Source organism: Physeter macrocephalus, chromosome 13 (genome assembly GCF_002837175.3).
Source record: "Physeter macrocephalus isolate SW-GA chromosome 13, ASM283717v5, whole genome shotgun sequence".
In the NCBI taxonomy this organism is placed as follows: domain Eukaryota; kingdom Metazoa; phylum Chordata; class Mammalia; order Artiodactyla; family Physeteridae; genus Physeter; species Physeter macrocephalus.
In genome coordinates, this window is record NC_041226.1 from 71,797,781 (window position 1) to 71,815,601 (window position 17,821).

At 39.4% G+C, this 17,821-nt stretch overlaps 1 protein-coding gene across 6 annotated transcripts in view; it reads right to left on the bottom strand.

Annotated features, from left to right (window-relative positions):
• The window catches only part of NALCN (sodium leak channel, non-selective), a 318,984-nt gene that overhangs the window by 165,909 nt on the left and 135,254 nt on the right, over positions 1-17,821 (bottom strand). For all 6 annotated transcript variants that reach the window (XR_003682527.2, XM_028497339.2, XM_028497338.2 and 3 more), the window contains 2 exons: positions 15,087-15,254; positions 8,726-8,917 (listed from right to left, as the gene is read on the bottom strand). Coding sequence is in view for 5 of the 6 variants with exons in the window: in XM_028497339.2 (XP_028353140.1) it covers positions 8,726-8,917; positions 15,087-15,254 (360 nt within the window). In the remaining variant the exon portion in view is untranslated. The remainder of the gene's footprint in view (positions 1-8,725; positions 8,918-15,086; positions 15,255-17,821) is intronic.

Below are 17,821 nucleotides of genomic sequence, written 5' to 3' on the forward strand. Positions count from 1 at the left end.
GGACCGGGGCACGAACCCGTGTCCCCTGCATCGGCAGGCGGACTCTCAACCACTGCGCCACCAGGGAAGCCCTAGACTTTGGTTTTTAATGTCATGTCACACAAGGGGCAAAGTCACTGACCCTTGAAAGGTGGAGATTGCTAAGCTAGATATTTACTGGGCTTCACTGGAGGCTGACCAGAAAATAATTCAATGGCAAAAGGAGATGAAAAGGGAGCATGTGTGACTTGACTTGGGCACACACATGTGGAATCGTATGATGACACAGCTGGCACCACAGAACCATGGGGAATGGATAGACCAGTCAATAAATGGTACTGTGACAATGGGTTAGACAAACAGAAATAAGATTGTTCCCTGTCTTATTACAGCAGCCACAAAAATCAATTCAGGTTAAACGAAGAGCTAAATGTTTAAAAGCCAAACAAAGCCTGGCAAGACCAAATATTGCTGAGTTGAAGCTGAGAACATTCTCATATATTACAGATGCCAGATAAATTGGTAAAAGTATTTTGGAATGCAAGTTTATCGCTATCTATTAAAGTTGAAGAGATCTTTATTCTAAGACCCAGCAATTGCAGACTTAGCTGCACACCCTAACAGTATTTTCACATGTGCAGAATTTCACACGTGCAGCATTCAGACGTGTGCAAGTTAACATGCAACGTTCAGAGAAGCACTGTTTGGAGCCACAGAATATTAGAAACACACCTCTCAAACCTGCGTGCATTAGCTTTCTATTTCTGTGTAACAAACCACAAATTTAATGGCTTAAAACCACACTCACTGATTATCTCACAGTTTCTGTAGGTCAGAGGTGTGGGCGGGGTGTAATTGGGTTCCCTGCTCAGGGTCTCAGATGCTGAAATCAGGGTGTAGGTTGGGCTGCGGTCTCACCTGGAGCTTGGGGTCTTCTACCCTCATTTGGGTTGTTATCAGAATTCTCTTCCTGTGGTTGTAGGCCTGAGGGTCCTGGTTTCTTGCTCACAGCCCCCAGAAGCCAGCCTCAGGTGCTAGCCACGTGGCCCTTCACAACATGGCAGCTTACTTGTCCAAGGCCAACTGGAGACCCTCTCTTGTTTTGAATCTCTCTCTTCAGAAAGGGCCCCGTTCCTCTGATCAGGTCAGGCCCACCCAAGATAACCTCCTTTTCGATTCACTCCAGTTCCATCATTAGCAACCTATCCCCAGGAGCGAAATCCCATCATATTCACAAGTCCTGCCCAAACCCAAAGGGAAAAGATTATGGAGAGGGTCAGATGTCCTGGAAACCCATTTTAGAATTCACCTACTACACGGGAGAATGGGAAACTAAATTGTGCAGTGTTTCTCTGAATAGTGCTCTCTCTATATACATAGATATAATATGGTGCAATGTACAGTTGTATATTATACCCCAAGGGAAATAAATAAAATAGAGCTCCAATTACTCATATTGGTAAATCTCACAAACAGTGTTGAGCAAAAAAAGCAATTAGCAGAAGAAACAGTGCAGTATGAGACCACATAAGGTGGGTTTAAATTACGCAAAAAGATATGTGATTCTCAGCTGATGCCTATATATGCAATCGAGGCATAAAGGGATGTACTAAGGACAAACATCGGGTTCAGAAAGTGGTTCCCTATGGGAAAGGGAGGAGAGGGATGAGGGGCATGTGCTCAAGGACTTCAGATCCATTGCTAATCTGCTTTTTGAACTGCATATGGCCACAGAAGAATACAGTTTATTATTCTTTATATACCTTTGCACGCCTGAAATACATCATGAAAAATTAAAAATACACGGAAGACCAAACAATCAAAAACAAAAATTAATAAAGGTTTCAGCAATATAAATTGAACTAATTATCCTTTTGAAGATAAGGTCAACCCTGAATTGATTAAAAATGTAGTCAAACTCTCTTCATCTGGCAAATGCTGAAAAAAATTAAGGGGCAAGTTGTTTCTTCAAATTTCTTAGAAATTCTTTCCATGCAACTAAATGCATGATTAGCCATTCCGGTGGTGAGAGGAAACAGGGAAATTAATTTGTAATTAAGTGTTTTATAGTATTTACTGCTTGTATTGTTTAACTGCTTTGGACATGGTTTTATAAGTGAAAATTCAATAGAGCAAGTAATTAGTATTTAGAGAATGCAAATTAAGAAAACATATCAAATAAACAGTATTAAAATTCAAGTACCCTGTATTATGGAGGGTAGTGTATTCTTTATGAACAAAAACTATCCCCATTTGTAGGAATGCAAAACAAATGAGGCCTGCTTATTGTTATTTTAGTGGGAAATTAAAAGGAATAAAGATATTGAGCTATTTAAAGATCTACAGGGGATGTTTATTGCAAGTATTTTAGCAACATAGAAGAAAGTTTCTTCATATACTAAGTAGAGGGATAAACAGAACAAAAACAGTGGTGAAATTGTGCACATAAGCTTTTGTCCGGCAACCAGGAGAAAACGCAAACTGTTTTTGTCTTCGTTACAGAGAGATGTGGCTCTTGCCTATAGCAACCTGTCTCATGACCTGTATGGGCTTTTCCTTCATGAAAAGCTAATCTAACTGTTCTCCTTATAATACAACCTATTAGTCCCAACAAAACAGGAACAGTGGGATACTGCCTCACAGCAGGACTTGATCTTGTTATTTCTACTTAGCAGTGTGCCTGTTTTGTCCAAATTAGAAGAGAAAGTTATTGGCTTGAGATGACAAAGTTGTTTTATTAAATTGTGTCAGCATGTCATTCTTTTTTTTCCCACCGAAAACATTCAGGCTCCTTTCCTCCACCTCATGGGGTTTCTGCTGAGGCTCCTCTGGCTGTTTCCTCTCTGTCTCTACGTCCTGACGCTGCAGATCCCATGACACAGTGTTAATAAGTGCTCTAAGAGGTGTCAGGAGAGAAGAGCACAGGGCTGCCAACTTCAAGCTACTTGCAGTCTAGTAAAGAAGATGAGACCTTGCATACGTGTCGATGGTGTGTGACAGAAGTAATCATAAAAATGGGAAGCAGGAACCCACTATGTGCCAGGCCCTACGCTGGCTCCTTGGCAGGTCCTATTTGGGCATCTTGGAAAGGAGCTGGGACCCAGATGCTTCCGGGAGAGAAATTAAACACCAGCCCTCCTCCTACTCCGTGTCTACACAGCCTGTTTGCACAGGGCATATGGGAGCTTCAGAGGCAGAAATGAGCGAGAGAAATCTCGTCCAGGTTTTGGGTCTGACCGTTGTAGTGGCTTCTGTGGTTGTCTCCCCAGTATCCATTTCTTCCCCTGTGATGAATCCAAGCCAATCACCTTGACTCTAGCCATCTTGCCAGCGATTTATTTAGTAGCGACCAAGTGACCCAATCCTGCCGGATGAGAGATGAGAGCTGGTTTGCTGCGGGGCATGGGGAGGGAGAAGGCACTGGGAAAGGCGTCCTTGATTCTAAGAAGGAGATCTGGGCGGAGGTGACCCTCCTTCTTCTAGATTTTATCACGAAGCCTGAAGATGCTGCATCCATTTTGTTAACACATGAAGACAACACATGGACAATGAAACTGCTTTGCTTTGCTAGGGCTGTTGGTACCCAAAACTGGGTGGCTTCAAACAGTGGGAATGTAGTATCTCACAGTTCTGCAGAGGAGCAATCAGAAATCAAGGTGTCGGCAGGACCACGCTTGCCTCTCTGCTTTGGGAGCTTTTGCTGACAATCCTTGGAGGTCCTTGGCTGGTAGATGTCACGACAATCACTGGCCGTCTTCCCCACGTGTGTCACATTGTCTTCTCTCTGTGTATGTCTGTCTCGGTGTCAAAATCTCCCCTTTTTATAGAATATCGGTCATATTGGATTAGGGTTCACCCCAATGACCTCATTTTAACTTGATTATCTCTATTTCCAAATAAGGTCACATTGGGGAGTACTGAGGGTTAGGATTTCAACACCTCTTCTGGGGGCACATAAGCTAACCCATGACAACAACGGAGAGAATTTCAGTGAAAGACCCAGAGTCCTGGCTTCCTGGAGTCAACCTAATCCCTTGAATTTTGTGAGATAAATTTACTAATGGTTTAAGTTAGTTGGAGTCAATTTTCTGCTACTTGCAGCCAAAGCATTCAGACAGAGTCATGCAGACATTGCTGACGGGATGAGGGTAAGGGCAGCGATGGAGGCTGACAGGGGTCTCGGAGCTGTAGGCAACGGCAGAAGACGGCATCCGTCCCGTTGAGCCTGATACGGTGTGGAAGGACCGGAGAGGTTCGTTTTGGACTAACATTCATTCTTCATCCAAACACCTATTCACCAGCTACCCTGTGCAAGGATTGTGCCAAACATGGACGATTTAAACGAGCAAGATAGACGCCGCTAGGACTTCCCTGGCGGTCCAGTGGTTAAGACTCCGAGCTTCCACCGCAGGGCGTACAGATTCGATCCCTGGTCTGGGAACTAAGATCCCACATGCTGCGTGGCTAAAAAATTAAAAAAAAAAAAAAAAAAAGGGAGACACCATCTCTGCCTTTGAAAGGTGTGTTGGGGGAAATCCTGAAATATGAGCCCAAAGAGGTAAATGGGGCCAGAGAGGAAAAGATACTGAAAACCCTATTAAAATGTTTGTTATCTTGAGGGAAGGGAGAATCTTGAAGCATTTTAAATAGGAGAGTGTCATGAGACAATTTACGTCGAAGAAGGATCAGTTTTACTGCAAATGGAGCCCAGGCTGCAGTGTGGCCGAATGAGGCACGGAGACCCACTGGGGAGCCGGGGGAATAACCCTAATCCCTTTAGTACCCTTTCACCTTTGAGTATCTCCAGAAGCACCGGGGTCTTCCAGTGTGGGTGGAGCTGCATCAGAGGGTTAACGCACTGGGCGGTTACTTAGTGTGCCCGGGTTGCTGTTGTCTCCTAGGTCTATCTGCCCCTCCAGGATTCTCTTCTTGGGATTTGGAAGGGAAACCAGTTTCCCAGGTCCATGTCAGCTCCTCTTAGAGGGGTCTCACAGCAGGTTGCTGGAGCCCAGGATACAATCAGGTCCAATCAAACCAGTGTTGGGTTTTACATCTAGTCCTATTTCCCTAGAGAGACTATACCCCCCGCCCCGGATGGCTGGGTCAAGGTCAGGTTCCAGAAACAGCCAGAGTAATGATCTCCCGGGCACAGATGCTGCGTCCCCTTCGCCGAGAACGCTCCTCTCTTCATGACCGGTCCTCTCTTGAGCCTCTCACGCCTTCCCGCAGTTACTTCCTGCATCCCATGGCCCTGTGTGTGATGGGGGTTGCTAGCCTCCAAGACGGTGTGGATCCAAGTAAAGAAAATACAAACAATTGCTGATTTTAAAAGCTCCGATTTTGCATTGGGATGGATCACGTGATTTTTCTTACAGAAAATCTGTTCTCCTAATGTGCTGTGCTTTGGCTAATAATATAATTAACCAACCTACCTCAACACCCAGCCACTGAGTAATGAGGGAGATGTCCCATGAGGATGGAAGGGGGCAAGACCCGCAAAAATCTAGCATCGTCTGCCCTGTGTTTATAATCATCTTTCCTGATCATTTCGTATCAGGCAAGTGTCACCAACGGATGATGCTTTATTTGGCTGGGAATGATAATGATGGCTTTTTGTAATTGTAATATTTTTAACATTTCTTGCAAGATTTGATTATGTTTCAGGAATTTAACTCTTAATTGCGTTCATATGCAAGGAGAAATCTAGTCACTTCCCGTGTCAACGCTGTCAGCTGCTGTATAACTGATTAGGGGCCCCATAGTTGCTGGCTGCTTTCATTAAGATGGTCACAGTAATCAGGCGGAAAAGCACAACTGAGTAATTGGAGATCTGAAAATGCAATGCTACTTGATTACAATTATGGCTGGAAAAATTAGAGCAAATCCCAAGGGGCTAAGGCAGGACTGCATCTAAAGCAGCCTTGTTTTTAATACAGAGTAGCCTCTGTATTATGCCAATTTCAAATATATTATATAGGATATCACTTTTTTAATGCTTTCTAAACCCAGAGTTGGGTTGTTTTTGTATATCATTCAACACACACAATGCTATGAGGAAAATACCATTTTTGCCTGTATTTTAGATGTGAAAAAATAAAAGCTTAAAGAATAATTCATTTGGTGTCATATAACGAAAAAGTGATGGAGCAGGAAGTACAGACTCTTATCTACGATGCTTTCATATGCGGGCCCACAGCCCTTATTCACAACTTCAATATTCAAAACGCTTTGAGAATACCCAAAGGTGTTTTGTTTGGTTTTGTTGGTAGCTCATTTAGTGGCAAAAGTCTGATCTGACCTAAGTCTTATTTATTGTCTTTATTTACCCTTCTTTGTCTGAAGGTCGATGTTTTGCTAGATAAATATTAATGTGTTCGTTACAGGGTGTTGATTTAGACAGCTGTGGAGGGTGATGTCACCTTTACAATATCTAGAATATTCTGCACTCCAAAAATCATCTGGTTCAAAGAGGTTTTGGGTAAAGGATATAAAGTTGGTGGGGTGAAATGAGAGGAAAGGGCAAAAAATGAAGATAAGGTATGAAATTAAGATAGGTCTGTGTAATAAATAAAGGCTTGTTACCATTTAGTACCCATTCCCCACCCCGGGCCTAGAACAATGGCTGACCCTTAGAGGGGTCTGAATTAAACTGGCCTGAGGGATGGACGGTGATCATGAGGATGGCAGTCTGCTCTTTGTATTTACCCAGTGAGGGGGCAGTGAGGGGGCAGCCTAAGAGAAGGTGGCCTTGATGACAACACTGTCATCTTTGCTTACAGCTCTCTATCCCTGGAGGAAGAGCCAGTCCCACTGTAGAGGAGTCTGGCTCCAGGCCAATCCTAAGTGACCCGACCACGGCCAGGGACCAGGCTTTGCCCGGCAGGCTCACGGGGAGGGGAGGGAAGCTGCCCTGCCCACACAGTCTTGGGGCACAGCTGTGCACTGCAGTGTCTGCAGGGAGTTTCAGGCAAGGACTCGGCCCCCAGGCTGCCCCACTCCTGTGCACAGCGGCATTCTGGGCCGGCGTGCCTCTGCCCGGAGGTCTCCCCACATGGGGGGGCTCAGCTGAGGCACTTTTCTCCATCCTAACTCAGTACATTTTCACTTCTAGCCCTTCTTCTAGTCATACCCCTACCCCCTGCCCGGTTCATAAAAGGGCAGGAGCTTTGTTCAGGGCTTCTGGGCAAAGATCCCTCCCTCGTCACCGTGCCAGGGCTGGCCCACCTGCCCCTCACCCAGCGGGCAGAACGGGACCTGGGCGGCGGCGCCGGTTCCTGCCTGCTGCCTGCACTGCGGCTGAAAGTGAACCAAGGCTCACTGTGACTTTCGGCTCGGCTTGCTGTCCTACAAGACCACCTCGACACCTGCCCTGCGCCAGTGCCCTGCAGGCTGCCTTCGGGAACCTTCTGCCAGCGTCCTCTTTAGCTCACACATCTTTATTGCCCTCTCCTTGCGCTCTCTCACTAGCATTTAATCGTGATCACACTTTCACCAACTTAAAAGTTCCTTGGCTTTATGTCCTCCTCTTGTCAGTGACTGTCCTTTCTCATTTAAGTTCTGGAACCAGACACAGCTCAGTTCAACCTTCAGCACATGCTGTCGCCATGACCCAGAACACTGTTCTCTGTGCACTTCATTTGGCTCCCTCCAGCTGTTCCTCACTAACTTCCTGTTCCAGGGAGTCTTCCTGGACTCTTCCATTCCTGGTTATGGACCTCACCTCTGGGTTCCCAGAGCACCTCGTGTTTGCCTTTATCAAAGCCCGTCATGTTTTATGTCTATTTACTGGTTACCCACCCTCAACTGAGAATACTTGAAGACTAGGAACTTAATTGTTTATGTCTCAGGATGGCCAGCATGGCCTGGCTCTTGATAGGCACTCAACAAATGCTTGGCAATGAGTAACACATTTAGTACAAGATTAAAAAAAGTAATAACCCAGAGTATATTAGTCTATCTGTTAAAATTAAAAAAAAAAATAACCCAGGCTATATTAATCTATCTGTTATGTTACAGACACATTTGCCCTCAAAGCTTATTTAAAAAAAAAATATATGTTGTTCTTACCCCAAGGCTATAAAAATATCTATATATATTCTTTGCCTTGGTCATTATATTTTTTCATAATTCTAAATCCACATGGAGTTAAATTTCAGGATCCTTCTGATTAGGCGCTGTATCTTCTACACAAGTTCTTTATGGATTGATTGGTGTTTAACTTTCTTTTTAGCCTAAGTGAATTCTAACAAGAATACAGAGTTATGAACTAGATGATCTTTTAAAGACACTTCAAATCTGAAGAGTTTATGAAATTTATATATTGAAAATCAAAATTTCCTTCTAGATCATGCCTGACATAAAAATATATATGAACTGTAAAACAGATTTAAAATGTTAACTCTCACAAACACATAAAAGCAAACTTTAAACATTTTAAAATTAATAATTTTAAAGTTCTGCTATATTTTCATTTATAGGTACTAAGAACCCTATCTTCCATCTTTACTGGTTTCTGCATCTCATTCTATTAGATTATTTCCAGAATTTTAGAATTGACACATAATCTGACAATGATGAAAATGTTCTCAAACACCTGTATTCTGCAGAAAAGACCACTGTGAATATTAAAACTGAATTACTCCAAGTTATAAAAAGAGACAATATTTTAAAACCACTGTTAAAGTGAAATTACTTTGACATTAATTCAGAATAACGGAATTAAACTGACTGCATTTTTTGTTCTTACCCTTGGAAACGTTGTAAATCTATCCAGCTCTTCGACAAAGCAGAACATCTGCAAACTAACTGCTGACATAACAATCAAGAGGCTGGCAGTAAATACAACCAAACTTCCGAGCTTTTTTCCAGGACCAAATATCTTGTACACGAAGTCTTCTAATGCAGGTGAAATTTTGATAAGCCGAACTACCCGAAGAACCTATTGTGGGAGAGAAAAACACACACACTCGATCATTTATTTATACTGAATCTTAAATAAGTTCATACTATTATCCCATTTTTCCTAGCACTCTATAAAATCGCATTTAGCGATAAAACAATTTAATAACTAAGATATCAGTAGCTCAGTGACCGCCATATAGCAAGAACTCAATAAATCCCAAAGGAATGAAGGAAGGAAAATGTTGACAACTCAGTGTTTTAATACAGGATGTGATAATTCAAAGTGGCATTAATTAACACATATTGTTGAAATAAAATTGACATTTGTTCTAATGTTCAAATATCAAAGAAAACATTAGTTCAATATTAGGCATATTCATTGTCTCATAAAACAAACTTTCCTAGGGATTACTGTACATTCAAAAGGAAATTTAAAAACTCCATCTATCAAGGAGTCTTTACTCATGGCTGAGACTGCTACTCTAAGATCTATTCTATCCTTCCTTTAATTAATAGAACTTGCTGACTTTTAGCCTAGCAAGGCTACAGACTGCATTTTCCAGCCCCGCTTGTTATTTAGCTGTGGCCGATGGACTAGGTTCAGACCTATGGAATGTGAAAAGAAGTGATTTTTGCACTTGAAGCTAAATAATTTGCCCTGGACACTCTTTTCATACCTTCCTCTGGCTGGGAAATTAAAACAACTGTAATTGTCCCTTTGGAACAAAAATAGAAGCCTCGTATAGAAGATGATAGATTCAGTCTAACCCAACAGGCCTGCTTTCTGGATGGCTCTGGGGAGCAGAGCCACCTACTTGCCCTGGACTCCTGCCAACTGGAGAGAAACACTCTTCTATCCTACGCAAGCCCTGTATTTTTTAGAACTTTGTTCTACGTGCTCAGCTGGTTATCTAAACACACACGTTTAAATGTTTTGCATATATATACATACGCAAAAACTCCCACCTATAACTAATTAATTTTCTCATTCACGTAACAAATATTATTATGTGCCAAACACTGTGTTGGACAAATAAGATTCTATCGCTATTACTGTTACAAAGGGAGTGTAAACAAAGGCACAGCTCTTAAGGGCATATCTATAAGATTAAAAACATAAAGTAGACTATAATTAAAAGTTGAAGTATAAAGTATGGAAAAGTAGCATTTTTCAACAAGTCTAAGATGCCATCGATTTTTTTATGTACCACTGAGAAATTGAAAAATGCCGCCAATTCAACTATAACACACCACTGATTATAAGACAGATCCCAGTTTAGAGATATTAAAATAGGAAAATTGTGGTCTTGGTATAAATGAAGGATGATAAGTAGAATGGTAGTCCAAGATGGTTCAATATCAATAAGAGCTTAAGGTGTCTGTAAAGCCTTCTCAGGAGAAGAAAGAATACAGTAAGGAACAGGAAATGCTTTAAAAACCTAGATTTAAAATTTTACACAAAATAACATGCGTTTGGATTTTTCCAGCAACCCTAGCCTCCTAATCCTCCTGATTTTCCTTTGGCAAATCACTCCCACTGTGCTCTTAGTCTATGAGGTCCAGAAGGGACTTCCTGACCACCATGATCCAGGCCTGACCAGTGTATTCACAATGACCTCAGTCATCAGAACTTTTGTGGGACCTATGAGAGGTGCCCTATTTTTTAGCCCCAACTGGAATTACTGTAAGAGCCACATAAGCCCTGAGGTTCTGGGAGCCATCTTAGCCACAACATGGACAAAGAGTGCTTAAAAATGATACCAACACAGAAGAAAGGTGAGCGGAGAAATGGACGGGGTCCCAATAATACCATGTTAGCCTCTGAATTTGGCCATCCCTGAAGCCACATTTACCTGCTACCCCCAGACTCTGAATTAACAGGAACTACTAATGGTGAACCATATTCTTATTGTCTGCAGAACACAAATATCAATAGTATGGGTTGTAGCTGCACATCTAATAAACTAATGGACAAATGTTTAAAGAAGTTGAGAAAATGTAGATTTCCTTCATGCTCATTTAAAATACTTAATACTTTAAGAAGAAAATTTATGTGAGAAATTATAATGTTCAAATTAAACATTATACCACATGCATGGTTAAGCTACTAGTTTTTCCCTCTATAATTCTTTTTTTTTTTTTTATGGTACGCGGGCCTCTGCTGTGGCCTCTCCCGTTGCGGAGCACAGGCTCCGGACGCGCAGGCTCAGCGGCCATGGCTCACGGGCCCAGCCGCTCCGCGGCATGTGGGATCTTCCCGGACCGGGGCACGAACCCATGTCCCCTGCATCGGCAGGCGGACTCTCAACCACTGCGCCACCAGGGAAGCCCCCGCTATAATTCTTAACATACACTTCCAAATCAGAACATTGGGTCATCTTCCCAAATAACAAGCAAACAGCTTTATCATAAGAACTATTAAAACAGTAACATCCAGAATAATAATATGAAAAGATTTTACACTTTTATTTATTCTTAGTCATAAATGATTCAGTATCTAATAGTTAAACAGCTGAGTCCAGGAAAGTTTACAGGAACAATTCAACTGGTTTATTGCTCAAATTTCAGTACCTTGTGTTTTCTCCACTTGCATTAAAATCAAATTCAAAAGATTGCCTAAGTAATCTTGAATCCTGTCCCAAATTCTAATAAAAACAGTCTATGCACATCTGTGCAATTTTGATAAATTAATATTTCGTTAGCTGGAAGAAACATAACTTAACACAATTCCCACATTGGTGATTTGATCAGCATTTTCAAAGGGGTAGGCCTGCATCCGTGGAAGGGCAAAATCCTTATCGGTGACTCTAATTATGCCTTTTCATTTATTTGGGGATAAGTATGTTTTTCACTCTGTCTACCCAATAAAGCCTTTTGATTCTGTGTTCCTACAGATACGAAATAAAGTAAACCATACATTCAAAGATAAGCACTGTAGGACATTTTGTGGTTGCTTCCAAAGCACATTTTCCTGGTCACATTTCTAAGTCTGTTGCTAAAGGTCACTCTGCTGATTAATAGTGAGATACTGTAGCAATTGCGTGGTTAAGAATATGAATATAAGATTAAACTTCTTGGGAATGAGTTTCCACCATTTGCTAGTTATGTGGTCTTGGGCGAGTTATTCAGTCTCCAGGAATCGCAGTTTACACTCTATCAAAACAGTTTATTCTCTAACGAGAAACAAATGAAGCCATGCACTCGGCAGAGTGCCTGGCACACAGTAGGTGCACAATAAAAACCAGCCGGTGTCATCACCCTGCTATGTCAGAACTAGAGCATTTTGTGAAGACTTTATTACTCCCTGTAATATATGCCCTATGTTCACTCCATCAAGCATGTGTTCTCCTTAGGACAGGTGCCATGTAGTTCTCTCTACCTGGAATGCATCCGCCCAGACCTTCTCGAGGTTCGATCCTTCTCTGCTCAAATGTCCCCTCTTCAAAGAGGGCTTCCCTGAACAAACTTATCTAAAATAGCACCCTCACCCCACAACTTCTATCCTTTTCACTCAGCTTGTTTCTCCTGGACGGCATTTCCTGTACTCACATTCCTTTTGTGCACTCGTACTTGTGTACTTGTGTGTAATGAACTGTTTGCCCTCTAGAATGCAAGCTTCTCGAGGTGGGCATCTTCTCTGCCTTGTTCACTTCTCTGCCCTCAGGATCTGGAACAGTGCCTGGCACATAGTAGGTGCTCAGGAAATCTCATCTGAATAAAGAGATGGATAACACCCAACTCTCAGAGATAACTGATATAAAGGGAGACATTTTATACTAAATTGCTGACTTCATTTAGATATGAAAAATGTGACATTCACTATGGGAAGAACTGCTGCCAGCACGATCAAGGAAGGTCACGTGAGATGAGAAGCAAGCGTGAGGACCAACAGGGGAGATCAAAGTCAGCCCATAAAGAGCCAATCTTTTCAGTACAGTGGGTTCTCTAGATGTGAATTTGCAAAAATCCTTGTGACATCTAAGTTTCTTGAGAGATTTAGCTTTTAGGCACAAAATAACTGAGACAGTGTTTATCTCATTAGACAAATATAAACTTGGCCATGTATAAAGAGATACAAATGAAAATCACTCAACTATTAACATAAACTATTACAAATTATAGAGACATTAAAATTGCAAACTTCACTGACGTTGTATTGTGACTGTATCTATAGCTATATGTCTATATATAAAATGATTGGAGCCATGCACACTGATTTTAGATATTTTGTGAAAACCAGAGTAGAAGAAAAAACCTAGTGGTTACGACTCCGTGCTCTCACTGCTGAGGGCCCCAGTTCAATCCCTGGTTGGGGAACTAAAAACCCCATAAGCCACGCAGCCGAAAAAAAAACAACCCAGAGGTAGTGACTTTTAATCATTTGTAATAATTTGGTTTATTTCTTTCCAGTCATTTTTTCATTTATAGGTATTTTACTTACATATATAGAGCTATATATGTTCTATATAGCATGGATATGTAGCTATACATGTTATGTAATTTTATAGTTTTGCATTTAAATAGAAAAATCATATCTCTAAGTTACTAAAAATTCATTATAATTATTTTTATGGTCAAATTTGTGTATGAGTTACTAAGCTACTCCTCATATGCTTACCACTTAAACAGTTCCCATTTTTTTCTCTCATAAACAATTCTAGAATGAATATCTTTGTGTGCAAAATTCTGACCTATTTGTAACTTTTCACTGAAAAATTATCTATGAGAAATGATAAGAATTTTAAAGCCCTGAATATATTTTATATGGTATCCTTGCTGAAATAGGCTTTGATGTCTTTCTTAATTTAATAGGTTTGGAAAAAAGATATGTTGTAGTTTTGACTATGAGGCATATTTTCTGTAATTATGTACAATGATTCTCTAATGTAGGTACTAAATGCTCATGTTGATTTTGTGAATCTAGACAGCAGTGCCCAAGAGCATATAATGACACAAATGTTTGGAAAGCATATTTTGTATCAAGAGTTTCAAACATGTGTGTATCTCTTGCCCCAGGCATCTCACCTGTGATAACCAAGGGTGAGGATATAATCCAACCAGTGGCAAGGGATTTTTGTTCAAAGATGTTGACAGTACTGAAAGCTTGAACCATGATACCCTCTGTGAGTTCAGTGTGTTTGGCTGTGATTAGGAGAGGCTCAGCTTTTCGTGTGTGTTTGTGGGGTATGTTTTTCATTTTTGCGAATTGTATTTTCATGTCCTTTCTCCCAGGTATCAGGAGTGCTGAGTTTCAGGTCACGATCGGGCACCTGAAGTTAATACTGCTCTGAAAATGATGGCTTTGGTATCATCAATAAGTAAGTTCAGCGAAGTTGGAATGTATTTTCTTTCATCTAAGGAGTTAGAATCTTGTTTCTCTGAATTGTTTCTTTAAAAATTCTACTGCCATTTTATTCTCCAACTATTTTAAAAATCTATGAAGAAAACAATGCAACTTCTGATATTTACATGATAAATTATACAAATGACCAATTTCGAGTCAGAAAAATGACTGTACTTGAGATTTAAAAAATTAAGATATCCCATATACATATATTTTAACCAAGTAGTTAAAAAGAAAGCTCAGCATATTGCTATTATTCAACAATTACAAAGAACATAAGTAATAATTACTTTTGTTTACTGAATAAAGTAATGTGATTGAATATATCACATTTGAAAAACAGATATCGTTATTATAAACAAAGTAAAAAATTATAGGTATTGTTATTTAATCATCACAAAGAAAATAATAGGAATTCATAAATAATGAAGTATGACAACAATCTGTAAAGGTTAAGTTTTATTTCTTATTATTTCAACTGTAAGTTAGTGTTGAGAAAACATATTTAGACTTATTGAGAAGGGAGAACTACACTTGGAATTAAATTCATATTTCCTGCTCTTTAAAGTGTGTGTCAACGTCCGATGTAGTTTAAAATTTTACGTGCATATGCACAGATGCATAATATCCACGTACACATAAAATATGTACTTCTACACACCGTGCTGATTCATGAACTGTATGTAAACATCTCCATTTATTACTCTGAATTTTCAGAGTTTTTAAAACAATGAAATGAATGCACTATTTTTGGTATTTAAAATGTCACAGGGCCTATTTGAAGTTTGTATTTACTACAGGTGTTGGTATTTTCCCTGGAAAGAAAAAAATTCTAAAGATAAATAGGCATTATTCGTATTACCTGAAAGTATGTGAATTGAGAATGATAAAGATCTGGATATACATGAAGAGTGGTTCCAATTACGAGCAGCAGCTCGGATTTGTGGAGAGATGAGCTAATATATCCAGTAAATCCCAAACACCATATCTTCAGAAGTGCTTCCAAATCAAAAAGTACCGTAAAAGCCACCTAGAGGAACAAAGGGACAGTGAAATTGTAATCTAAAACTATAATTTATTTCAAAATATTTCATATGTTTGTTAGTGCATGAATTTTAGCCACTGTCTTATAAAATGAGGAGCCATATCATATAAAAATCTAGAACAATATTGTTAAAAATACGGTTTTGAAACACACCAACTAGAACATCACAGACCAAATATATCTTAAGCAATCAGAGAAAAATATGTTAAAATGTTAAATGTTTGTGAGTGGTATTATTTCCTCATTATTCATCATTTGATATTAATTAAAAATCATCGCCATTTATAGAATTACAGTACTATATCCAGAAAGCCTGCATTTTTCTATAATTTGTATTCTCTAAAAAAAGTTTCTACAATGCACATGATATAGTATAATTACACTTACATATTACTAAGTGTACTGTGCTCCGCAACGGGAGAGGCCACAACAGAGGGAGGCCCGCATTCCACAAAAAACAAACAAACAAACAAAACCTACAATTTAAAAGTTTATATATCATTTATATCTTGGGCCACATAAACAGCAGAGAATTTTGGATTTTATTGGGTTGGCCAAAAAGTTCGTTCGGGTTTTTCCATCACATCTTAGGGAAAAACCCAAATGAACTTTTTGGCCAACCCAATATAGCAAGGAGTTTATGTGTGTGTGCATATGCACTCATAAATTAATATGTTAATATGTCTACATTATTAATTTTATAAATTAACAATCGACATTACTGTGTTAATAAATTTGTTCGATCTCTTAATCTATCACATTAATTCTAGGAATTTGCTATTGCAAATAACAATATTATAAAGTACATATACAAACATAGCATATTATTTTTCGTTTACTTGTCCTATGGATAAGAGCACTCATTTTATAAAGAAGTTTACAACTGGAATTAAAATGGCAATATAATATTAACTTTTAAAAATTTTTATTGGATAGTTGATTTACAATGTTGTATTAGTTTCAGGTGTACAGCAAAGTGAATCAGTTATACATACATCAACTCTTTTTTAGATTCCTTTCCCATATAGGTTATTACAGAGTAGTGAGTAGAGTTCCCTGTGCTATACAGTAGGTTCTTATTGGTTATCTATTTTATATACAGTAGTGTGTACATGTCAGTGACATAAGAGTAACTTCTAATTAAAGAGCACATCTACTCATAACACATCCCTGTCAGAAGATACCAAATGATTTGTTGGAAGATAGGAATAAAGGATAGCTTGCTTCTCTTTCTCTAGGCCAACGTGGAAGGGATTTTCTTGCACACACATTTGGAAAATGTGAGGAAAGTGGAGTTTTAATAATAACATTTTTAGGGATTGCAGATGATTAATTTAGGTGTGAGGAGGAAATTAACATTACTTCTCTAGACCCACCTTGCTTCTTAATTTAAATTGACATGTCCCTTTTAAAAAATGTAACAGACACAGAAAAGAAACTTATGGTTACCAAAGGGGATAGTGAGGGTGGGACAGATAAATTAAGAGTTTGGGAGTAACATATATACACCACTATATATAAAATAGATAAACAACAAGGACCTACTCTATAGCACAGGGAACTCGACTCAAAATCTTGTAATAGCCTATAATGGAAAAGAATCTGAAAAAGAATACATATACACACACACACACACACACACACACACATATATGTGTATATATATGTATTTGGATTGCAGATGATTAATTTAGGTGTGAGGAGGAAATTAACATTACTTCTCTAGACCCACCTTGCTTCTTAATTTAAATTGACATGTCCCTTTTAAAAAATGTAACAGACACAGAAAAGAAACTTATGGTTACCAAAGGGGATAGTGAGGGTGGGACAGATAAATTAAGAGTTTGGGAGTAACATATATACACCACTATATATAAAATAGATAAACAACAAGGACCTACTCTATAGCACAGGGAACTCGACTCAAAATCTTGTAATAGCCTATAATGGAAAAGAATCTGAAAAAGAATACATATACACACACACACACACACACACACACACATATATGTGTATATATATGTATTTGACTGAATCACTTTGTTGTACACCTGAGACTAACACATTGTAAATTAACTATACTTCGATAAAAAAGTGTAACAGAGTAACACATTTTAACTGTGAAATAATCCTAAATACACAAAGTATTAATAAAATTCCTGCCCACCTTTCCCAGGTGATTCATGGTAACCATGTTTCATATTCCCTCCTCATCAAACATACATAATCACACAATGGGCTTACATTTTATGTGCCATTCTGCAGCTTCTCACTAACAATCATGGACGTGCCTTCAGGTTAAGAGATATAAGTTCTACTTATGCTTTTTATCAGCTGCATAATTTTGCATGGTATTCAATGTTTATCTAATTCAGCATTTTCCCTACTGATTCGTTAAAGGGCGGTACTTCTTGGATAAGGAATCATCATGAAAAATGGTTAAGCGTTTTGCTACTTCAAAAACAGACTGTACTGACCATCCTTATGCAATATCAGTTTTTATCGGGCTTTCCTATCTATAAGTAGAGTCTCAAACCTGGCACCTCTGGGGC